This window comes from Rhyacophila brunnea, unplaced genomic scaffold (genome assembly GCF_057557595.1).
Source record: "Rhyacophila brunnea isolate RB1 unplaced genomic scaffold, BYU_Rbru_1.0 scaffold_9, whole genome shotgun sequence".
In the NCBI taxonomy this organism is placed as follows: domain Eukaryota; kingdom Metazoa; phylum Arthropoda; class Insecta; order Trichoptera; family Rhyacophilidae; genus Rhyacophila; species Rhyacophila brunnea.
The window spans coordinates 37,645,962-37,673,096 of record NW_028233361.1 but is presented as its reverse complement, the minus strand read 5'-3'; the positions used below and the strand labels follow the sequence as shown (position 1 = coordinate 37,673,096).

At 32.9% G+C, this 27,135-nt stretch overlaps 1 protein-coding gene across 4 annotated transcripts in view; it reads left to right on the top strand.

The window, feature by feature from the left end:
- nuf (rab11 family-interacting protein nuf) overlaps positions 1–27,135 on the top strand; it is a 245,548-nt gene that overhangs the window by 98,559 nt on the left and 119,854 nt on the right. For all 4 annotated transcript variants that reach the window (XM_085960041.1, XM_085960039.1, XM_085960040.1 and 1 more), the window contains exons 3-6: positions 9,615–9,712; positions 10,973–11,121; positions 16,829–16,909; positions 18,622–18,666. In XM_085960041.1, coding sequence (XP_085816167.1) covers positions 9,641–9,712; positions 10,973–11,121; positions 16,829–16,909; positions 18,622–18,666 — 347 coding nt within the window. In that variant the 5' untranslated portion in view covers positions 9,615–9,640. The remainder of the gene's footprint in view (positions 1–9,614; positions 9,713–10,972; positions 11,122–16,828; positions 16,910–18,621; positions 18,667–27,135) is intronic.

The window sequence follows — 27,135 nt, the reverse complement described above, 5'->3', positions numbered from 1 at the left end:
GCTGGAGGACAGCGGTGGAGGAGGCCAGGGCCCGACTTGAGCTGTAGCGCCATCGAAGAAGAAGAAGATTAGGAATGTTATTCCAAGACATTAATAATCATGTCAACATCATACCATTGTAAAATGAAAAATTAATGATTGGTACCTACTGAAGGTTTTCTTTGCAAGAAAGTTCTTAGTTGAAAAATCGATAATTTTCCTTGAACCGGTTGCCCCGAAATACTCCCTTCACCTTGCCCTAATTTCTATTGAAATATTAATCGTTATTTTCTATCGCCCTTGCCGAAATAGACATTAAATTAAGCACCTACCTGACATTTACGACCTGCTTAATATTCAATATGAAACGAACTGCCATCTTAGTGATTTTACGAACTAGACTGGATATTATAATACGTACCGCTATAGCACGGTTTAACCAGGCTGCTATATTTATCCAAAATTAGTAATTTACGATTTTATCTTATTAAAATACTCTATTAGATTCAACTAATTGACAATTTATTTTAAAATCAGGTATTTAACATAAATTTTCGGTATTGCGTCAGAAACAAGAGTCCTCTCCTTATATTGGCTAAATGCTCAATATATAGGTTGACTACTGAATAGGGATTTATTGTACTTGCGATATTCCCACAAACAAGGGTCAAGTAGGGAACATGTAGGTCCCTAAACAGCAGATGTTCCACAAACACATCATAAACTATCGATTTTGTGATGCGAACATTACAATTATTCTTGTTACTATGCCCTTTACAAGATTGTGGGAATATATCTAGTACTTAATTAAATTTACACAATACACATTTATTAGTGTATCAGTAAATAAGGTTATTCAGAGAATCACAAAAATTAAATTATAGGTAAAGCAGTTTTTGTCTCTACGTTAAAATTTCAATTCTGTCACATTTGACGCAAGACGTGGGTTTTAACAGTTACGAAATGAAATTTATAAAATACTTACACCACTTTAACGCTAAAATTGTGGTAGGTACATGATTGTCGGACACCATTTTTCCAAGATGGCATTAGGTGTTTGATTTTCATATCATTTTTTGTAGTAAGTTGGTATACAATTGTACCTATGTAACTAACCGGTGCGTGAAGATAATAGTACGTTTAAAGTAATATGTAGTTATATTAAACATAGGTACATAATTTGAAACACCTCATAAATATACCTTTTAGAAAAAATATTTTTGGAAAAAACTTGTTCCGAGCTAGGTTCGAATCAGCATCCATCGGAGTCGGGACAATGTGCTGTACAAATTAATTTAAAAATGTATATCCAATCAAGGTTTATCTCAAAGTCCGTTCATATGGACGACAATCTTTTTATTATATTTTATTATTATTATTATTATTATTATTTGTTTCTTTATTAAACACCATAAGAGGCCGTGAAGCCCAATACTAGTGATAAAACTCCCAGGCGTGAGGAATTAGATTATGTAAATATATTTTGACCTCACCGGATCGAACCCAGAACTCCGGGATGGAAGGCCAGCGCCTTACGCATTGCACCACGAGAGCCGCCTAATGTTTAATCAAGAATTGAACAATTGGCAGATATTTACACTGATTCTTACACGGCTTGAGGATCACTCCAAATTTTAGTTTTAACTTAGATACTTGCACATGCTAATAATTTTTAATTTTTTTTTTCTTATTTAATGAATGATGCTGAGCATGTAACATGTAGCAAGACATTATTCGAGAAAATTAGTTCATCAACTGTACTTGTGGACGTTGATATTTAAAAAAATATTATCATGAATATATCGTATTACAGATATTTACATAAAATACATGTAAATGTCAAACTGTGTAGTGTAAAAAGTGGGAGTGATTTTTTTCCGGGTGAAAAATATGTATATTCACCCCATTAGTTAGCATTTATAACATAAAGTTGTTTTTAAACACTTATTGCATAGTCATAGTGTATCATTTTAAATGCAATATACACGATATTATCACACACAAAAAATCAGAATGCATGGTGTAGAATAATAATTCTAGCTAGACCGGTCATTGCCATTACCAATAATTGACCGATTGCTTGGTGTTAAAAATTTTAAAGTTTGTGGTTTATATTAAAACTACCTTCTTATTCACAGCACACCCCATACTTATTATAATATCATATTTATTAAGATATTTTATTTACAGAACGAAGACAGGTGTGTTTTCTTGTCAATGGTGTCATGATTTTGTTTGACTCTGATTAGGTATATGTACAATGCATTTGCATTACATTGCGTGGACAATGTTTTCTGTGGACCTATTTTCACCTGTTTCTACGTACATATTATAATATGTTTTTCGTTGTCTCCTCTCATGACATTGAGACATCAAAATTGACCACGAGAGAAGCTTTCATCGCCTAGCACTAGCCAGTACCAGATCGTGCCGGTCCATCATTAATGGCCCATTTATCTGCCATTCTTGTTCGTATTATAATTATATGCCATTAATCGTTTGTAAATTCCAAATATGTAAAAAAAGATAACATGATAAATGGAATCTTTAATATTTTGTAAAAGTTGTTACATCCAAGTGCCAGTCACGCTTTGTATTCTTTCTGATGTATCTAAATACTTTAAAATGAGGTCATTGTAGATTAGCCGGTGGAAAAAAGAAAATGCTTTTAATTTTAATGTCTCATACAAAACTTATACGATTGTAAGAAAGACGCAGCATGACTATATTGGTAATGATAACACAAAAACGTTTAAATTAACTGTAAAGTTTTTTTTTTACCATGTCCGATCCTAATAAGATCATATGGGCCTCCACAGAGTGGAGGTTTGTATTAGCAGGTATTGTTTCGCTTCTTGGCGATACGAATGAAAGAAAATACAATGGAGTCCATTCATTGACCATAGCGAGCAAAAACACGCTGCGCGAGGCATTGTCGATCGACGGGCGGAAAGCAATTATTTAATTACAGAGAAGTCATTGTTTTATTTTATTGCGTGTTCAGTTTATCGCTGGTTGAATAATGTCATCGTAAATTTTAATTACAAGCCCCGAAATAATATAATATTTTTATTGCTTTGTTATGAGAGGCGCTGTAATAATATTTATTTTGTGCTGCTTGGGCCGCTTATAACATAGGTGAAGGGTAATGCGCGGGAAGAGACGTGTGATTACGGACTTCGCGCGCCCGACGCGTTCTGTGGGCATCATCGCTAAGACGTATTTAATACTGCATAGTATTTCGTGTTTGCGTAGGTATATTATAATCTATACCTACTCAAAATAATTTTGCTTTCTCGGAAACAAGCGAGCTATATTAAAAACTGCGTTTCGTTAATTTAATGTTGAAATACCTATAATAGTTACTGGTCGTAAATGTATACCATTATACGCAACTTTCGTGCTCACAGCGACGTCCCGTGGGGGTAGGCATATTGAGCGTCGCTTGGGGGCGGCAGTTACTCGAAGGGCGGCAAATCGAGGAAAATTATTTGGAATATATAGAAATAGCTACATAAACTTAGTAATAATGAAAATATCTTTCCATTAAAAAAATCAGCTCACTGGTTTTATCGGGTTCACGATATCTAGTTTACTTCCGTTGCCGTTCAACATCCTTGGTGACCAGAAACCAGAGACCACACTTGCAGATTTGCGATTAGTCTGATATGTTGTTGTTGTATCCATACAACACATTTCTTAGATATTGGACTCATGAAAGGATGATAAAAATAATGTATAAAACAATTAAGCGATATTTTGGCGCTACCTAAGGGTGGCATTTTATCTAGGGACGTCACTGCGTGCTCACACTCTTCCATTTAGGTGATACATCAGTGAAACTGCAAATAATTTTCAACTATAGGCGCGACGAAATTTTGGACTCGCTGCCATTCGGAGAGAGAACGTCGAGCTGGGAACACGTCAATTTGTTTCGTGACGGGGGTATTAATTCTTAAATCGTGTAAAGATGACTAAAAACGTTACCCATTTACTTTAAAAAGAAAACATGTGAATGAATATATTCTGATTGCATTGCAGACCCGCAATCCGCGCATCGCCTAGCCACGATCTTTTTAGAGCGTGCCTCAACTGAGGTATAGCCTTAAACATTAAACACCATTGGCGATTAGTGACATTCTATGTATCTCGGACTCAATTTTTAACATTTTGAATTTAGATTGTAGGTTAGGTTTTTTACAAAATTGTTTATATGTTTTCTTTTACTATCTACCATAGACATTCTTTAAGGTATTTTATTTTAGTCTCATAGTCATGACAAAAATGGTGTTAACTCTTTTTAATCATCATCTTGGTATCGCTGTTAGTCACCGTTACTAATAATAATTATATTACCTTTGTTTCACTTATCTAGGAGTAGGTATTGTGTACACAAATGGTGGCAAACCTGTGGCACGCGAATGTTTTATTTTGAATAAGCATTACGTGTAATATAAATATATAATTGTACCTCTAGGTTAGTCTTTAGGCTTTATGCGTCACATGTAATATTATCGCACTGATTTCATCAGGCGGCGGGGGAAGCAGCTCTGCGAATTTTTAATTTTGACCGATTTACATTGCTTGAGACCAGCGGCGGCTTCCCTAATACCATGCATGTGCGCTGCACTCCTTTTGCCTAAACATCATGAATACCATATCAAATACCATGAATCAGGACAGACTTAACTGTCTATCTGTGTTAAGCATCGAGAAAAATCTTTTACAAACAGTTCCAGACTTTAATGACAATTGATTGAGGTGTTTGCTAAACAGAAAAAACGCCGAATTGATATTATTTTTAAATGAGGTAAGAAAATTTTAAGTGCACCCCCAATGAAACCAATTTTGGAAACCACCGGCCGCCACTGCTTGAGACTACTGTAGCGAGAGAATTCTTCATCTGATCAGAGAAATTCTGGTGTTAATTTGTGCTTAAAGAGCCAAAGTAAGTACTATATTTTACAACAATTTAATTTTCTATCCTCAAATATGGCTGTACCAAATAAGAAACAAAAATGGTGGATCTAGTAGTAGTAATTCTAGCAGACAGTTTCAAAATTAGTGGACCGAAATGTATGGCGTAATTTTAAAAAGTGTAACATCTATAATGTTATAATGTATACTATATTCTGTGAGTCGTATCTAGAAAATCATCATTTTTAGTAGGATTCTTAAAAACCAATGAAAAACTGTTCGGCACATCAGACAGTTGAAAAATAATATTGGGGAAAATCCTGACACGCGTACGTAAAAAGGTTCGCTAACCCTGGTGTACACTGTAGGTACATCACTTGACTGTATGATTCATAATACATTAATGACTTCTTATCAGTTTTTTTTCATTGTACGTACACCCCAGGAACACGTATATTGATAATTCATAACAATTTGACTAGTCGGATATTCAATAATGTAACTTTAGCTTGCGGCCATCTAGTTATTTTATCCCAAAGTACTAAAATAGGTATCTTATTATATTTATTTGAAAAAATGTCATCTGAAATGTAATGTTGACTAATAGTAATATTACGACGTATAAGTAGTTAATGCTTTTTGTAATTAATTATTAGCTGTCATCACCTTTCGTAAAAAAATGCACCATTGTTAGTCGGTTCCTATCACTCAAAATAATGTAAAAACCAATTTGCTGTTTATTTTAGTTGTATCCAGAAAACATGAGTTGCGTTTCCTTGATGGAATAATATATTTACTTAAAAAGTTAATTACAAATATTATGTGGGTGTTCCAGCGTCCATCGCACTAAAGCCAGAGACAACTATTAATTGGTACTTAAATACCTAATCTATTTACACCTTATTTACAATACGAGTATATAATTATATCTTTTTAACACTACGACAGGCCACGAGGCCAATTGATAGACTAGTCTAGTAATAAAAGTGAAACAGTCACAATCACCCAGTTTTGAGAAAATCACTATGCATACTTATATTGTGGAAATATATGCTCCTCCACATTGAAGTTGTGCGACCTGGAATACGCCAATGATGCTGTCCTATTCGACAACTCAATCGAGGGGGTTGAAGAGACAATCGACATGCTGCATAATAATTTGTTTTGAAAATGAACGTCTTGGATTTCCACCGATTAGAAATATGCACAGCATCCAGAGTGTCGGCAGTTTTAAATATCTGAGTACATCGCGCTTTGCAAAGAGAGCTAGTTATCCGAATGAGAATCCAATTCGTAGAGGAATGTCTGGAACTGACGACTGTAGTTGGTTAAAACCAAATGCCGCCTATTCGACGCTTGTATTCTGATGGTGCTGCTTTATGGTGACGAGTAATCGTACCATATCTTCAGAGCAACCGTATACTGAGGTTCGACATCATATGTTTACATCGGACACTGGTTGTGTGGTAGTATAAGCCTGACCGACATAAATCAAAACTTCCGAGAACAGGCAGCCGGTGTTCCATGATGCAACCTCGCACATCTGCCTAGCGATATCGACATTCGCCGCATCGCGGCTGCTCCGAACGCGGCGACAGTCTGGAGAGAAATGGCCGATTGTGCGGCTGTGCGCATGCGCGGAGTCGATATTGGCCGATGTCGACATGCAGGCTCTTCCCAACGCAACTCGACGCATGAGGCAGCATCGCAGTTGCATCGGCCAATCTGCGAAGCTCCATTTGATAACGTTTGTTTCTTGATTTACGATGACGTCACATCGACGAATTCGTCGTAAGACGCATGCGGCGAGTTCTGATGTGCGAGCCCTCTTACATTAGGACTGACGATAATATGAGAGCGGACCATGTAGCCTCACACTGAGAGTGAAGAAGTGACGTTAGACCTAACTGCTACGGATATTTCAAGAGAATTTTAATCTGACTTGCCTGTTTTCAAGTCAACCGGACTTCGACGTCCTGGAGAAGGCCGCTGAATAATATCCATAGAGTTAATGCACTGTATAGCTTAGCTACGAGACGCTGGAATGATCTGCAGAAGATGCAGGGAGATTGGAAGCGACAGGGATTTTGATATGCGTCGTCTGGTGTCCATGCTCTTACTGAGAAACGGATATTATGGTAAAAGAGAGAAGAATAATTATTATTAATGTACTTAATTAAAAGTTATTCAGTAATGCTGAAGATGAAACACAATTCAACTTGGTCTTTTAAATATGACTTTTCAAGTATCTATTCTTTTGCATTACGTAGGTTTATTTTAAAAGAGCGAAACTCGGGTTGCTCAAACCGTTTCCTGTTGAATAGTGTGTTTGCATCAGTTGTATAATATATGCATCTAACTGTTTATCGATCATCTATCGCGGCACGATCTATCTTTTCTGCTGTTTCGTTACATAATAAATAATCTGTACTTAGTAGTTTTTCTTCTGTCAGAGAACACTTTCTCTCTTGTGCCAAGCAAAAAAGAGCATACAAAATGTAGTACATCGTTACTCGCCAATAATTCTACGACCACACATTTTTTCACGCCGACTGTGCAATATTGGATTGGTTTGGGAAAAAAAACAAAAGACCAGATACAACTTACCATGGTTTTGACTTGACTGTGCCAATTATCTATGTATTATATTATATACTTCGTGTTTGCTGTATAATTTGTTTTATTGTTAGACGTGTGTTTTCATGGATTCAATGAAAGAAATGAATAGGGGGATAAATTTTGAAAATTGAAAAAAAAAATTGAATTGAATATTGTCTCCAATGTAAGAATTTTGTCAAAATGATAATTTATAATTAGACATCACTATATAGTAATACCCCCCAAAGTCAGTAGCGAAGGGTGGAGGTATGCTGTTAAGATCCGCTATAAATAATGCACATTAAACTTTGTTAGTCATACGTATTTGTTTTTATTAGACTACAATTTACAGATGGTATTGGTTAGTTTAAAAAAAAAACAATTAAACCCTTCCTAAACCAAATTATAATAGATAAAAAATATTAAAAGAGTTATGTATGATTTAATTGCATAATTTTAGATATTTTGTATAGACGAGTATTTTTTTGACTATTATCTATTATGGCTTTATTTCCACAGGGTTTAATTTAACCAACCTAACCTAACGTAACCTAACCAACACCATCTGTAAATTGTAGTCTTACTTCAATGAAAACAAATACGCATGACTGTCAAAAGATTATTGTGCACTATTTATGGCGGATCTTAACAGCCTACCTCCACCCTTCGCCACTGCCCAAAGTTGTATATACCTTCCACCACAATTTAAATATAATTAATATTCGAGACCTCCTATGTAATAGGTATGTTTCATTTTTATAAGATTGTAATACCTCGTATTTACGTAATCATCACATCGGAGCTCTTACAAACACTCCATAATGACGAAACCTCACTGCCTATTAGTTGTAGATTAATAAAATTATTTAGAGATTTACAAAAAAAAGTATGTCTACATTAATTTTTGTTCCTATGTACAGTTTTTGTCTCTTCTCTAAAATTTTATTTTGTCACATATGAGATTTAACAGCTTGTCAACGATATACAATATAATAATGTCAATAACGCAGACAAAGTCAATTTAACACCTCTGAATTAGTAAATTTCACACTGGAACATTGAAGCTGCGTGTAACAAAACTCAATTTTCTTTTGGTTCCTGAAAATTTACGATTATCTACAGCAGTGGCGAAGGGTGGAGGTAAGCTGTTAAGGTCCGCCATAAATAGTGCACACTAAACTTTGTCAGTCATCCGTATTTTTTTTCATTGAAATAAGACTATAATTTATTTACAGATGATGTTGATTAGTTTTTAAAATACAATTAAACCCTGCTAAACCCAAGCCAAAATAGATAATAGTTAAAAAATACTCGTCTATATATAAAGTATCTAAAATTATGCAATTAAATTATACATAACTTTGAATATTTTATGGGTAGAGTAATGTTTTTTTATCTATTATAGTTTTATTTAGGCAGGGCTTAATGAATTTAAGAAATTAACCAACAATATGTTTAATATGTATTCTTAATACAATGAAAACAAATAGGTATGAATGAAAAAGTGTGCAAAATTTTGTCGTATCGTCCAAAATATACCAAAACTATTATGGTTTGGTTTAGGCAAGGTTTAATTGGTTTTTAAAAACTAACCAATACCATCTGTAAATTATTGTAGTCTTAGCTCAATAAAAACAAATACGCATGACCAACAAAGTTTAATGTGCACTATTTATGGCGGATCTTAACAGCCTACCTCCACCCTTCGCCACTGATGTACAGATATATATGTGTTGGGAGTGAGTTATAGAACTGGTCGCCTTTCATTGATGTAATTTGAAATACCTCGGATAATGTCAGCTATTAGAATTGATTCGCATGTATCATAGACGAATCGAAGTGATATGATTACTCACCCATACAGCGAACGATGCGAATTCGAATTCCACTCAGTCCAGCTTTTTTCAGAAATGAAGTTTTTCAAAATTACATGATTGTGTTATTCAGTATTGTAGCAGTAACATAATACCTATATACATAATTATATATAGTTTTATTTATATTTAAACGATGTATTTCTTTCAAAAATTGTCGGCTAACACCATTCGCGTAGTATTTAATGCTTGTCAACATTTTTTATCAACTTATATACTTAAAAATGTTTTTTGTTGTTTTTTCAGACGCGGTTTGGGTCGAGCCGACTGTCATGATGGCGCCCAGCGTTTTCCAGAGACCGAAATCACCCCAGCAAGCTTCTTCTGTCCCACATAAATTGCAGGTCAGCATCAAATTCTTTTAATCTTTGCCACCACCAACTCATAATAGGGGTTGGGTTCGAAACCCCTAATGGCCGAATTCCGGAATCCTTTATAGTTTCGAATAATTATTGAAGTTTACATGTCACAGACACCATAATAATGAATAGTAACCTATCTAGTGTCGTGCAATGGCGAAGGGTGACTTTTGGAAAGAGGTAGTCTGTGGAGATCTGATAAAAAGAACACACTATTGTCAGGTATACTTACTTTGTTGATTAAATGAAACTTCAAAAACTCACTGACGAAATACAATTAAGCAATCAGTTTAAATTACGTATTTTTTCAAAACATTTATACACATAAAAGTCATTAGATAAAAGTTCTTTTTATTTTTAAAAACAGTCTATATTTATTAATATTTGATTAAACACCATAGAGATTATTTTTTTAAATTATCTAATTATTAATTATTTTGGACAAAGTGCAGTCATGAGTCATGCGTCCGCGCTGCGACGTGGGACCGCTGTATTCCGACTGCAAGTGGGAGTGAGGACGCATCAGCTCACTCTCGTTTGACCTAAAACGGTTTTAAGCACTGCGATCGGAGCGTACATAGTTCAAACAATTCGATAGAGTGGGCGGGGCTACGTGACGTAAAGTCCATATTATATATTATGAAAAAAAATTGAGAATTATTTGAAACATAATCCGAGCTTTATTTACGTCAAGACAGATGGCGCGCTGTGGTATATTTTTTAAAACCTTTGCAGATTATTTTGTAATTACTGTGTAATACATTCCTACACATACGGCATCCCTCATTGGCAAAATAAATTATTTTATAGAATAATCAATTGATTGTATAAATAAGTCTATATGCAATTTAAAAATATTTTTCTTAAGAAGGTAGGCTTCAAATAATCGCCTAGTATGGAGTCTTCGTCACTGGTGTCCAGGTTCGATCCTGGTTCTGGCAAGTACACATATAGTTTTTCAATTTGTGTAGTCAGAGTATGGACCTAATATGTAGAGCAAGTGGCTGACATCCATTTTTCGTAAAAACAAAATCTGTTAATACAGACCTTCAGTCTGTGATGAATCATATGGGATCTTATTAGGATCGGACATGGTCGAAAACCTATCTACTCACTAGTCACTGTATAAATCACTGATAGTTTTATAACAGAGGTTCAACCGTGTATCCCTTCAACCAGAGGCAGTACATGTTTGTAGTATGAGAAACTCTGAGTTGTATTATAGCGTTTAAAATGTATTTCTAGGCACCTCGGTTTTTGGTATCAGGCGCGACCAGCGGCGACAGTCCACTCGGCAGCGAAGGCGGCAAGAGCAGAGGCTCTTCACCGTCAGACCCTGAGAGCTTCGAGTGCTTCGGGGAAGGAGCCGATCAGGACCTGGATAATACCAACGGGTTAGTATTTATTGTTATTTATGAAGATTCAGCACTGGCAAACTATAAAAATTTAAATCTTGTGTACCTACTACATATTATTATTATTATCCATTGGATAAAAAAATGTGATTAATCAACCCTAAATTAAAATGGAAAATGAAGAATTTGGGTTATCTGTGCCTACCCTGAATAATATTTAGACTTTCTAGGAAAGATTTATAATGAATCCCATCTTCGTCCCAGAAATCAACGTATTCATGATCACAAAATAGTTATTATATATTAGGATATAAGGGATGGACATACATGAGGTCAACGAGAGCCATTTTCTGGATTTTCATGTTATATAATAATTATAATAAAGACACAAATCACAAAATTATAAAATACACAAATCTTAAGGGTGGACATGCTCGTCTAAGGTCAAAATTGAGTTTTTATTGTATTTTCAAACCATGATCCTGGACACTCCTTAAACGTTGTAGATAATCTATTTATATAATTTTGAAGCCTTATTATCCTTTATAGTTATTTTAGACATTTGATGACTGCATAAAGTATTTTTGTTACATAAAATAATATTCTTTTAAACCTCTCGCTCTAATGTTTTAGAATATAGTAATATTTCGGTACATAACTGTGCAGTGGTGTTAAGATTTTTTACATTTATTAATTTTTAAACGCATTTATAAAACCATTAGTATAATTTATTACGAGATAATTTTTGTAAAATATTCACGTTAAAAAATTATATTGATAATCTCTGTGATCCCAAATTTGACAAGAATTAGGCATTTTATTATTCAAAAAATCGGCAAGATTAACACATTTGAAGATGATTCTAAAGATATTTATAATAAGCTATGTCTTTGACCATTCAAGTGTGATAAACATCTTATGAATAATGATTGCTTTATAATAATTATTGACCTAAGAATAAGGTAGTGTTTTTTTGAAATACGCCATTTCTTTTGTCATTCCCTAGTGGTTAAGCTACAACATACGGCCGTAGCCATAAATTGACAAATTATAATTAAAGTAGGGAGTCAAATTATGTTAACGCGCGTGTTTGAACATGTACCTAACCGAATTTTTTTTTATTTTTTTTTTAAACGGTACATGTTCAAACACGCGCGTCAATATCATTTTACTCCCTACTTCAATTATAGTTTGTCAATTTATGGCTACGGCCGTATGTTGTAGCTTAACCACTAGGGAATGACAAAAGAAATGGCGTATTTCAAAAAAACACTACCTTATTCTTAGGTCAATAATTATTATAAAGCAATCATTATTCATAAGATGTTTATCACACTTGAATGGTCAAAGACATAGCTTATAATAAGTATCTTTAGAATCATCTTCAAATGTGTTAATCTTGCCGATTTTTTGAATAATAAAATGCCTAATTCTTGTCAAATTTGGGATCACAGAGATTATTAATATAATTTTTTATCGTGAATATTTTACAAAAATTATCTCGTAATAAATTATGCTAATAGTTTTATAAATGCGTTTAAAAATTAATAAATGTAAAAAATCTTAACACCACTGCACAGTTATGTACCGAAATATTACTATATTCTAAAACATTAGAGCGAGAGGTTTAAAAGAATACTATTTTATGTAACAAAAATACTTTATGCAGTCATCAAATGTTTAAAATAACTACAAAGGATAATAAGGCTTCAAAATTATATAAATAGATTGTCTACAACGTTTAAGGAGTGTCCAGGATCATGGTTTAAAAATACAATAAAAACTCAATTTTGACCTTCGACGAGCAATGTCCCCCGTTAATTGCTTTATAAAGTATGAAAAATACATATATAAGAAAATTAAAAATGAAAAAGAAAACACAAAATAATGGGGAAAGAAAATACGTCCTATATTTTTATCAAGATATATTGGGAATCGCACTTAACCCAACGAAGAGCCGCATTTGCTCGCGTCTGTTATACCATAAACGAGTGTAATTACATAATTTGCAACTTGAATTAATATCGATCGATGTGGTTATAGCACGTTATCAAAGCCTTGATTTCTTTTATTGTTAATTGGCATTATATAGTCAAATATATTCGGTAAACTCTCTATTGGAGTTTGCAATTGACTCGCAATTCTGGAAAATGGCAACAGCTAATCATGTGCTAAGCGCTATTGTGTCACTGAGCATCTACTGTATTTTAAAATTAATTTTAATCTGATAAAGTTACGGCCAGCTGAAGCTACTGAAACTGGAAACTGGATTTTTAGCATTGTTTAGATTTAGATAATAATATAAAATAGCGTTCCTCTTCTTTCCTTCAGTTTTGTGCCCACGTCAGCGGACAGCAGAGCCAGCCCTAAAAACAAAAACAAAAAATTGTTTCTTCATCTTTAAGCATTACGGTGCATAGTTGCAGCATCAGTCCCGTGCGGCTCCGCCTCGTGAATGAGCACTTAAAATCACTTCTTTCAGACACGTTTAATGCGTCATAGAAAGCGGCCGTGCATATCCACGGCTGTGCATATATGACGGGTGGTGGTGGGAACTTTAACGTAGTTTTGTGCCCAACCCATTACTGTGTTTATTTAGATTTGTATGCATTATTGAGTTGATCTGGTTTCCATTTCCATCCAAAACAATATTTTGATGATTAAAAACTAGCATTCTCATCTTGATGCTTTGGATAGGTATTATTAATTATAACTTAAAACAGACAGTACATAGAACGTACATCAATAATTATTGTCTTATATATTTATTTGTTTATACTTTTGTAGGTATTGATTTATAAACATGTTTGTCGTCATTCAAAATATAACTCGAACGTCTTATTTTTTTGTTCTCATAATATTTTAAGTGCCCAATTACTTTTGCAAAAACCACATAAAATGCGGTCATTATTCGCAATAATGCCAATTTTATTTTTTAGGCAAATATCGCGTTTTCCAAATGTTTTCTGAATTCAATAATAGCTGCCTTATATTATTTTATTGCCTTTAATAATATCTAGTTACCCATAGTAGGTATTCGTGCGAGAGTATAATATTATCAAAAGCAGATGTTTAGAACTTGAAAACGTAATTACTTATGTAAAAAATATTAAACATGGTTTTGAAACAAAGTTTTTTATTAATTCTTTGATATCGAATTGTTTGTGTTTTGGGCTATAAATCCGCCCTTGGAACAGTCTGCGTCCTACGATAACTATTCATGAAGATTCCAACAAAATAAAAATATTCCTGCTCAGATAGTCATAACTCATGTAGGGATTCCAATCCCGGGATCCCGGGATCCTGACTATTTTCTATACCTATGAATCCCGGGATTGGTAAACATAATCCCGAAACTTTCGGGATTGATTTTTTTATCAATTTTTATGGAAAATAGAATAAAAACGAAAATATAACAGAAAAAATACCTTTAATAACATAACTACATTATAAATAAATTGAGTTTGAATGAAGTTTGATTTATTGGCCATGTGTTGCCAAATCATTATATTTTTTCACATAAATTAATAAAAATGAGAAATATTGGAAAAAAAACAATGCTTCGCACTTTTAACAAAGTGATTCTACCATGTTCTCATACGTTTTACGAAAATTACATATTTGGCTGACTAATTAGATTTATGTAGCAGAAAGGCCATAAACCATGATTTACTTTACTATTTTAAATCTCGTTAACCCATTCATTAAGTCTTTACTATCAGAAACAGCAATCTCATATAATATGTAAAAACTAAACACAATATTGATTCTACGAAATTTTATAACTTATATTATTACGTGTCATCACTGTCTTCTTCAATAATATGTAACATTTTTAGTTAGATGTGATTCTAGGAAAGGGATATCTAAATTAATACTTAATATGTAGATGGGTTTGTACTTTATTTTATTGGACATATTATTTAAAACAGATATAAATAAAAAATATGTAGGTAGTTGGATTTTTTTTTATTATATTATCTATCGTGGGGCCTCAAAATCAGTCAGTACGTCTGGTTTCCACATTCCTAAGCCCGTCAGCTTGCGGGTGGAGTCTTCCACTGAAATAAAGTTGACCATCACTTCTTCTGCTTAGACGAATTATTAATATGACCAACCCAATAACTGAGGAATAATACAATGACCAGAAAACATGTTTTTTTTTACCTTTTGTAATGATGATGCAAATTACATGTTATTATTTCGAACAGACATGCGATCTCTGTTGGTTTTAGTGGACGCCGAGTTGCTTGATGTTGATATCCAAGGCTCTTTTACCACAACAATAGGGTATCTAGACATGTAATCATTTTTACGTACTTATTGGAGGATATAATTATTATTGCTTCGACAAAATATAATTAAACTAGATAATACAATCTGGTTCATTTATACTAGTTTGTGTACATTTTTCAAAATGATAATATCAATTATATTAAAATGTGTAGGTTGGTTTTTATTAATTGCATGTCTCTGTCAAGGGTAGATGCCGCCCTCATAAATTAAAAAATATATTATGTTCTTAAACCTTGAATTGTACAACATTTTATAACATAAGGGAATTTTTTTCCGCTAGGTGCGGCCCTGGTTAGTTGATAGCTATTTCGGTTGTCGGGATCATATTATTATGTCACCATTATCGAAACATTGATAAACGATTTATTCATCTAAGAATTTTTTATCCGCATACGAGATTCTCCTTCTCGCTAACTCCAGTAACTAACTATTAAATGTTCAGAAGCAATACTTTCGAAATATGTATTAGGTAAGGTTGGTTAGGAGATATCATCAACTGGAACAGGTAATTAAATTTTGTGTGGTCTGCGTGAAATAATAGGTTTCCATGCCCCATATATCAGTAGAGAAGGATGGAGGTAGGCTGTTTATATCCGCCATAAATAGTGCATACTAAACTTTATCAGTCATACGTATTTGTTTTTATTGAACTAAGACTACAATTTACAGATTTATTTTTTTTAATCAATTAAACCTTGCTTAAACCAAACCACATTAGTTTTGGTATATTTTTGGCGATACGACAAAATTGTGCACATTTTTTCATTCATACTTATTAGCTTTCGTTGAATTAAAAATACATAATATTACACATATTGTGGCTAATTCTTTAAATTCAGCCCTGCCTAAATCAAACTATAATAGATAAATAGTATTCTATCTATAAAATATCCAAAGTTATGTATGATTTAATTGCATAATGATTTTTGACTATTTTATTATGGCTTTATTTCCGCAGGGTTTAATTTAATTTTAAAAACTAACCAACACTATCTGTAAATGGTAGTCTTATTTCAATGAAAACAAATACGTATGTCTGACAAAGTTTAGTGTGCACTATTTGTGGCGGATCCTAACAGCCTACCTCTACCCTTCGCCACTGCCATATTATATAATATATTTCCAAATGGATAAGTACCTACTGCTTGGGGCAGGGGGGGGTTACAATGGAAACTATTCTACCATCTACTTGAGTTTTCAAGAAATTTGGAATCATAAATTGGTTAGGTACATAGTAGAGGTAAATGCCCCAGGAAAATTTTAATTTGGTAGACTATCGGACGATCGCATCCCTAAATGAATACTTTTCAGCCGGCAACGAGGGTGGGTCCTGGATCCAGAATGATAGAGATGCATCACCATTCAACTTATGTGAATGATGTCGCACAACGGCATTGCAAAAAATCTAAAAAGTTAAGTAAACTAATTTTGTTTTTTTTTTAATTTGCAGTGACGCTGGTCAGAGAAGTCCAAATGCACCAATTAACAGACACTCATGGACGAGGACTAGTCTCCGAAGAACACCTCCGAGGTAACTAACTTGTGACGAAATTTATTTTAATAATTATTTACTATGCTTACTTGCTTAATTCATTATTTTCTTTTAGATTTATTAAAACATATTTAATCTTCAATATTAAACAATTACAAATACATTAAGGCGAAGTCTTCACTGAGCCTTTTTTAAAGAGGCACCTAGCGGAAAAATACGAAGCTTGCAATTTGAGACATTTTTTTGATAATTTACAATTTCAACTGTATTAATGAATAAATATGTATCTGGAAACATTAAAAATAAAAATATTTTTTATTTTAAGTCAAAGACAAACTTACAATTGTAAAAAATGTAATAAAATGTGAATTTGTTCTATCGGTCCGCACCCTATTATTACATATATTTTATGGTCATATTTATTATTAAAATTTAGTTTATTAAGTTTTCTAAGCATCACCTAAGCGATTTTTGACTAATTCATAGTTTTAATATTTTTTATATCTATTTTAAAAAACATCGATTTTTATAAAAAATATAAATGTGTATAACTTGAAATCCTTTTTATTTATATTAATATAAATATTTTATTTATATTTATAAGAATAATTGATTTGATATAAATAAAAAGGATTTCAAGTTATACACATTTATATTTTTTATAAAAATCGATGTTTTTTAAAATAGATATAAAAAATATTAAAACTATGAATTAGTCAAAAATCGCTTAGGTGATGCTTAGAAAACTTAATAAACTAAATTTTAATAATAAATATGACCATAAAATATATGTAATAATAGGGTGCGGACCGATAGAACAAATTCACATTTTATTACATTTTTTACAATTGTAAGTTTGTCTTTGACTTAAAATAAAAAATATTTTTATTTTTAATGTTTTCAGATACATATTTATTCATTAATACAGTTGAAATTGTAAATTATCAAAAAAATGTCTCAAATTGCAAACTTCGTATTTTTCCGCTAGGTGCCTCTTTAAAAAAGGCTCAGTGAAGAATTCGCCTTAAATGCTTTCATTATTTTTTAATTTCACATGGGAGTAAGAAATTAATTTAAATTTTAAATTTTAAATTATAGCTTAGGTATAAACGCAAATATACATACATTGCATTATTTGTATTGTTAAAATACTACTTCCAATGCACTGCATGGCTGCTGTTTTTTTTTAATCTTCTATCAAAGATATTCGTTGCACTATTATACATACCTACAGCTTTTTGAACATTGTCCAACTCCAATGTGTATCTCATAATAGTCATAATAATATTTATTCAGAATAAGAAAATCAGACTCACTAAAAATAATATTTGACATTTAGCATAGACGCAAACCATTGCTTATTATATTTATGTACCATGTTAAATATCATTATGTTGTTTACGTCAAAAGATAGATGTCAGTAGTAACTGTAATATGCATAATATTACACTGAGGTCTGAGCATAATTTTAATTACAAGTAGGTACTGTCTGTTGCCTGCACTTTTTTATTCCTCATAATATTTTTTAACTATTTTATACTGCATACCAATCACATCAATCCATATAATTTATGATCTCTAAAAGTTTTTGTCATTTCAATGGCAAAAAGTAATGCAATATTATATAGGCACTTTTACCACTTATATGACTTATTTATTGATTAGGTATATTTTATTACATACATTATTTTTTCTTTTGTACAAAAAATGGTGCATATTGTCTATGGCTTTTGTTTTATTTCTTTTTGTAGTCACCAAGAAAATCTGCCGCACCGCCGCTGGGGCTCCATGCGACAGTAAGCTTATTTTTTTTATTTGCCCCCTTTTCCTTATTTACAAAAAAATAATACAATTAATTGTATACTACATATCTATACTTGTGTAAATATACTATACTTTGGCATGAATGACTGACTACCCAATTATTTCATCACCATCGGCATAGGTCGATCCACTTCTGGACGAAACTGTCCTCCCCGAGTTCCTTCCAATCTTCTTGTATGTCAGATTTTTGTTACCATGTTTTTCCGATGAATGTTGAATTGAATATAGGTATTCGTCGATCCAGTAGCCACCAGTAAGGTCCCTAGCGGTAGGCAAGTCATGCGTTGTTTAAGCAGACGATTTTGTTAGAAAATGCCGATATCTTCGCTCATATAAATATAAAAAAATCTTGCAACCCATCATATAGTAATTCTTTTATTGTAATATCCAATAGCGATTTACCTCAGAACTATAATTTTCGCAAGGGGGCCTCCAAACCTGTCAGCACCTCAGGTCTTCACGTACCTAAAAATATCTAAATACCGAAAAATAGATACTTAATAAAATAATTGAGTAGGTAGATACCTAACAAATTTATACCTATACAAAGACTAAAACTGAGAGAGGAGACTGTGTACCACTGTATGACAGCATTTATCAAGCGACATCTATGATTTCACGTACCTATTCTTATCTGCTTCTTTAGTGATCTAGTATTATGCACATTTCCATGCTATGTTGAACTACTCATAACTTTTAGATTTTGCTCTCTTTTAACTCTCTTGAAACTCGGAGGTCATTTCTTTTCAAAGCATTTCTGTTCTTATGTATGTCAACTACCTATGTGGTCGCAGTCACGACCTCTTAAATGTGGATGAAAACAGTTTCGTATAATGTATCAATAGCGAAGACCAGTGATTGGTGACGTCCCTTAGACCAGGGGTTCACAAACTTTTTCGTCAAAGGGACAATTTCGAAATCAAAAATATTTGGCGGGCCCGCCCTTTTTGTAAATATTTTCTTTTTTTAAAAACAAGGCAAATAAATAAAAATAAATATTTCATTGTGTCAACTTATATTTTTAACTAAATATACGTTATTATTATGTACTCTTATTAAGGCTATACTTCAGCTAGGGCACGGTCTAAAACGATCGTGACTACGTAACGCGAAGATTGTGCAAATGATGCACGCAGAACAAAACACAATTTTTCATAAAAAGTCAACGTGCGTCCATTTAATGTTATGTTTATTGTTCTATTACTACTAATAATAATATATTCGTTGACATGTTTTCTTTTTCATGTAAATGGGTAACGTTTTTTAGTCATCTTTACACAATTTGAGAATTAATTCCCCCGTCGGCATCACAAAACAAATTGACGTGTTCACAGCTCGACTTTTGCTCTCCGACTGCCAGCCAGTCCAAAATTACGTCACACCTATAGTTGAAAATTATTTGCCGTTTCACTGAAGTACCGTCTTAATATACTAATATTTAAATGATGTTGATTTGAAACTGTTTGTTTGAAACTAAATCCTGCAAACTAGGCTCAAATTTTGTGGTGAAAATACGCAAAATACTTTTGATCTTAAGTTTGATTTATTAATGCCCATTGTAAAAAATGTTTTTTCACAAATATAGGTACATACTCCCAAATAAAGAAGCCATCGATTGATGAGTATGTTTAACTATATTTGGATATAGGTATAGGTAAATCATTCTACAGTGGCACCATAGGCGATTCGCGCGTGTATTGAATTGCTTGCGACAATGCCTGTTTCAATGCTAGGAAGCAATACCACTACAACTACAAGCCGCATTTGCCGTACCCATGGTGCCACTGTAAAACGATTTACCTATACATCAAGTCCTTTGCAGAATTCAATTAAATTCTTATCACGAAACCTACTTTCAAATAGCGGCGGTTTGACGTTTGAAGCCACCTTCGTGATTTATTTAAACTAAGATGTCGGTACTTTTTAATGAAGCTGCCGCATCATCCGCGAAATCATTCACGAAAAGCCACCACTACTTTCAAAAGTTGTAACGATCGTATTCATTCATTTATTTGCCGCCCTTAAGCAACGCACGTCTGCCTACCCCTACGGTACGTCACTGGCGAGGATTACGAGACTAATCAATGCGTTCCCCAGATACATAAACATCGCAATATCGAAGAAATAAAAGAGAAAGTCATATTTTTTAACTATTTATATTGCATTTCTTTTATTCGTTCAATTAGAGATTAGATTAGTGATACTAACCGTACCAAAAGCGCAGGACGTTAGTTCGCATAAAAAATACACGCATTTGATTTGTAATTATAATAATACATATTAACATTACAAAAACATGACTTTAAAAAATCTGCTTGGATATATTTTCCAGTATTTTATGTTAACATATAAATTTGTCGTACGTTTGCACGCCAGCGAACTAGGAACTATTTCGCGATTATCATATAATATGGCGGTCAACAGCATGGCACCCACAAAAAGGGGGGACTGACAGGGCTCCAGCCTGGGGGCCCGGCATGGCGGCTCGACCAGTTGTGAGATAAACACACCAGAAAATTGTTATATCATAAAAAAATTGCCTGCGGCGCTATACTACTTCATCAAAATTAACATTAAAAAATATATAGTTGTGCAATACAATTTTATGTGAAATGATGATTGATAGAAGTAACTACATGATAATTCACGTGTATCATTTTATATTATAATTATCTTTAGTGTTACCAGAATAATAAAAATCGTTATTTATCCAATATCGAAGGGTCGAATGTTACTTGGCTATCACAAGAGGGGGTCGCGACCAGTGGTTCGTAATATGATACCGACGAATAATTAATTATGATATGAGTGACGACAAATCAATAATTCAAGGGAATTTATTTAAAATATAGAAAATCGCTTGTATATACTGAATACCATTTGGGGAACACTACTGTAGAACATCACATTGCCCTTAACCTTGGCGGTAGGTAGGGGGCCTGCCAAACATGCTGGCCTAGGGGCCCGCTTCGGAATGTGGGGGCCATGGTCAACAGAGTGACTTGCTTTGACGGAGTCAGACCAGAGAAGAACGCACCGTATAGATTAGCGGTCGTTTGGACTTATCCCTATAATTAGAGAGATAATATATCAAATCAAATTTATTTATTTTACATATAATGAACATAACAAATTATAAATTCAAAGCGTTCACGATATGACATAAAATAAGTATTAATAATTTTTTTAAATAAAAATACAGAGAATAAGTAATAAAATAAGAAAATAAATAAAATAAGTAACAAAATAAAAGTAGATGGAAGCACACAGAGTGAACTTTGATAGACCCTATCTTAAAAACTTATAAAACAACGTCCACCTAAATTCACCCTCACGTAAGTGGAATATATTATCAATATCCGAAGCGATTTCATTAAACATGGTTACTGCCCTCCCAATTGGCATTACTAATGGCAGGTTAGTTCTGCACCGTGGGAGAACAAACAACGGATGCCCTCGATTCCTAAGGTAATTATCAGAGACACACAAGCCAACACCACCAAGAATGGCAGAGTTCACATTTACGCCGCGTATAAGTCTGAAAAAATATGTAGCTAAATAAAGATCCTTTCTAAATTTTAAGCTACAGTATGTAAGCATCCCTAAGAGAAAATCAGTCGGATAGAGCCACGGATAATATCCATACAGCCGAAAGTAAAGGTACCTAATTAGTAAAAATTTAATAGGGATAGCAAACAATTCTTACTATATTGCATTAGTTTTATTCCTTACATTATTATATGAACAACAGTGGGTAGGATTTCTAATGTACACCATAAATATTAATATTTTACGGCCTTCAAGTGTTATCAAATAAGTGGGTGCTAGAAAATTAAATTGCATGAACCATATAAATAAACTCATTCTTCACAGAATTAATTCGCCATTGTTTTCAAACGAATGACCATTCAGTCTTGCCTTTTTTTTTTAAATTTCATTATTTTATGTAATGTATTATACCTTGGTAGTGATTTCAATATTTCACTATGTATACCTATAATTTGAAATTATAATTAGAACAGCCTTAAAGGTTTGAAATTGAACACGAAACTTTCGCTTGCATGGCGAGCTATCGCGCCAAGTGTAATTATTCTTGTGAATTATTTCAAACAGGTAACACAAACATAATTGCAAGTAGGTTACTTTCTGGATGTGGTTGTAAGACGATCCGATTCTCGGGTGTGGATAAATAATTATTAATATAATATAATTATTATAATTACAGTGACATCTAGTTAAGACGCCTCGAAGATTAATTTGTGTTGGATTATAATTGGAATTAGATTCCAATATAATTTGACGTATATACTTCGTAATTCGGGTAATAGATGGCTCTGTGAAATCAAAACTTTTGATGTGATTCCCCTTAAAGAATATGTTATTTTTAATATTAACGTATGTTTCAATAAATATCTATAAGGCAACACCCATTCAATATTTGTAATATTTGAGAACATTCAGGGGTTTCTAAATTTCTATTTTTTGGTTTACCTCTCATTAAGCTATAAACCAAAACTGCCGTCAAAGTTTTGGTCAATGGCTAAAATGGCTTCGCGTTTCTATATTATTATAATAATGTTTTAAAATTCCGTATGAATAAGTATGAATGAAGAAGTGTGCATAATTTTGTCGTATCGCCCAAAATATACGAAAACTATTTTGGTTTGGTTTAGGCAGGGTTTAATTGCATTTTAAAAACTAACCAACACCATCTGTAAATTGTAGTCTTTATTCAATGAAAACAAATACGTATGACTGACAAAGCTTAGTGTGCACTATTTATGTCGAATCTTAACAGCCTACTTCCACCCTTCGCCACTGCGAGTGACCTAAAATTTGGAACATTCAGTAAAATTTGAATTTGTTTCGTATTCGCACCTGTGCAATATCATTCGGACTCAAATTTGCACACAATTCACGTGGGGAATCAATCAGAAAACATAAATTAAAATTATTATTTTTTTATTCGAAGCCGAGTAACCACAAGATTTAAGGATGTTAAGATTCTCAATATTGAAAATACATACTTAATTTCGAAAAATACTAAACAAAAAAATAAATATTATAAAGGTAAACAAAGTGCGACTCAAACCTCACATATTTCACTGTCCGGGTGAATGCTCTTATCCTTTGATACCGCCACACTTGACTCATGCGATTTAAATCTAGTATCTATTATAATACTGGTCTACCTTTTTTCTTTTTTTTCTCTAATATATATAGGTATTTTCTGTGGATTTTTAAAATGTTAGTATTTTATAGATTCAAATATTTCTCGACAGTGTGACATATCCAATCCTTCGTTGACAGAGAATTGTATTTACGGTACAAATTGAACTGTTTAACCAATGCATATTATTTACATAAATTTACTGAATATTGTTTGCAGTGAAAATGATACAAATGATTGCTCGTGCAATTATTAATAATTCAGTGACATGATTGTCAAAACTTACACTATCTTTCATACGGTGTTTATAGTATTTAATAACTGTAAAAATATAATTTCTTTATCAAATCTAAAAACAGGTGAACGAATATTATACTCTCATTTAAATCACAAATCTCTGATACAGACCTACAAACGTATCTAAAGAATTGAGCCACTGTCGAAAACTGGACAGGATCTGAGATTCGAATGACGTTTTCAAATTTATGGCGGATCTTACCAGCCTACCTCCACCCTTCGCCACTGAAACATAGTCATATGATTCATGTTCCAATCGCATTACAATATATTTTTTGTGACACTTGCGATTTCAACAATCCTTCTGTAAGTATATCAAATTAAAACTGACCCAAGTTTTTCTCAATTACGTAAAGCCTTACGCAACCAAAGTAAAACCCAATTTTATTGCAATTACTTATATTATTATTGCCAAATGAATTCTCACAAAAAAAATGTATTAAGATAGTCGTGAATCAAATTATTAATTGTCTGTGTCTCAAAAAATAAGGCCGGTAATTAATCAAATGTAAACGCTAACTGTGCATACACACTGCTTGTTGGAGTTAATATATTTTATGAAATCTCACTTTGCTAAGTAATTCGAAATGTAACATTTTTCAATATTATTTTTTATCATTGTAACTAATTAAAATTACTATCGCGCCCTACATGCTCAACGTCTCAATCAGAGATTTGTGTTACTCTTTTTAATAATATACTAAATAGTATTTACGCGTAATTCTTATTAATTTATAGTGTTACGATTTCCGCAGATATTATCTTTTTATAATGTTTTTCGCAGTTCGTTTTATTAATTGTACAGCATCTTCGAATCAGAGCATGCATTACCGGGTTTCGATAAACCGGTTTACCGGTATCTAAAATTTATTACCAGCATTTCGGTAATTTAAAAAACTTGTTTTTACTTTTTAATGTAATTTATTATATGCGATTGGTAACATGTCGGATTTTAAAGTTGAGGGTCTCGGGTTCGAATCCCGGGTCGGGAAAGTTCATATGTTTATTTAATGCGTGCTTGGACCCAGAGCATGGCTGTAATTGATTAAGTTAGTGGCTAATATAATACATTTCTCATAAAAAACAAAACTCTTACTTCTTAACGCGGTCAAAATTCTCTTTACTTATAATAATCTATTGAAAGGAATTGTGTACTTACATTAAAAATCTCGAGGATGAGTGATCGAAACAATAGCGTGATGCTGTTGTACTCTTTTTCTTGTGCTTTTTATATTATTGCAATCTTCTAATATTATCTTCTATTCTGAGATACATAACTGCTCATTGTAAATTCTTGATTTGATATAAGATATAATGATATGCCGGTCTCGTTGGCCGCCACATATTTTCCATTGTCGTTGTTTGTATAATTTTAGAGTAATTTCTATCAAGGCTGTGAGAATAAAAATAATATAAGTGCTGCGGTGTGTAGATATTCTTTTGTATTCATCTGTAATAAGTTAATTGTTTTGTACACACATTAAGCTAGGCAAGTGTTATATTATCGCACTTATTTGTATGCATTATAAATAAGTAATACTTGGGTACTTATAGTAAATCTTCGCATATAAAGAGGTATAGATTTTTACAACGTCATGGCAGCCATTTTTTTTATTCCAACCAAAATGGACATTTGTGTTTGGTATTGTTTGGCAAATCATCATGGAATGATAAACAGTTGTGCAACGTATACAAATTGCTAAAATTTATTACATTTTTTTCCGACCATGTCTGATCCTAAAAGGATCATATGGGCCTGCACAGAGTAGATTTGTATTAACAGATTTTGTTTTTTTACTAGAAATGAATGATATCAGCCACTTGCTCAACCTATTAGGTCCATACCCTGACTCACACACAAATTAAAAAAACAATATGTGTACTTGCCAGACCCAGGATTCGAACCTGTGACCCACGGCGTTATAGTCTAACGCTTAAGGAGGGGAGGCATGCCAGCAGAGGCACCTAGCGGGAAAATACGAAGCTTTTGCAATTTGAGACATTTTTTTGATAATTTACAATTAATAAATATGTATCTGAAAACATTAAAAAGTTTTTTTTTAAGTCAGTTGTTTATTCTCCCAAGGTGCAGAACCAACCTGCCACTGGTTATGCCAATTGGGAGGGCGATAACTATGTTCAACGAAATTGCTTCGGGTGTTGATATATTCCACCTACGTGAGGATGAATATAGGTGGACGTTGTTTTATAAATTCTTAAAATAGGGTCTGCTTAACTCATCCGGTGTACTTCCTTGTACCTATCTAATTAATATTTTTGTATGTACATATTTCTACGGTTTAATAACATACTATCTATCTCTTTTTTATGTAACACTTACTGTTTTAAGTATACTTCTTTGTTTCTATATTATGTCATGTTGTGAACGTCTTAAACTTATAATTTGTAATGTCCACAATATGTGCAAAAAAAATAAAAAATAAATTGAATTGTAAAAAAATGTGAATTGCTACACATTTATGTCACGTCTAACGTTATTATTACACTATATTTATGGTCATATTTTTATTGTTTGAAAAACCAAGAATGAAGAAGGGTGTTCGGATCTGAGGAAAAACCTCATCCATCAGTGAATCGACTCCAGCCGACAATAATGCATCAATCATCCGTAAAAAAACAATAATCCAACACTATTTTACAGATATTTTTTGAAAATTGAAATCCTTCATCCTAAACAATAGCTATTCCCTTACGGTAGATACACATTTGATGTTGATTTCCAAAGGCCAAACTAGAAAAGTTTCTCAGCGAATCCGCTATGCCAAGTCAAGAATTGATTTGAATGGAAGTCCGGATTCAGAGCGAACTGCGTGGTTATCTCCATTCTCCACTTAACGTCGACGAAGACGCTTTCAACTACTGATTGTTACAGAAAATAATCGGCGTAACAGCTGATGACTACCGTCCATATTATAAATTGTGCAGCAGGTAGGCACATTAGTCAACAGATCCG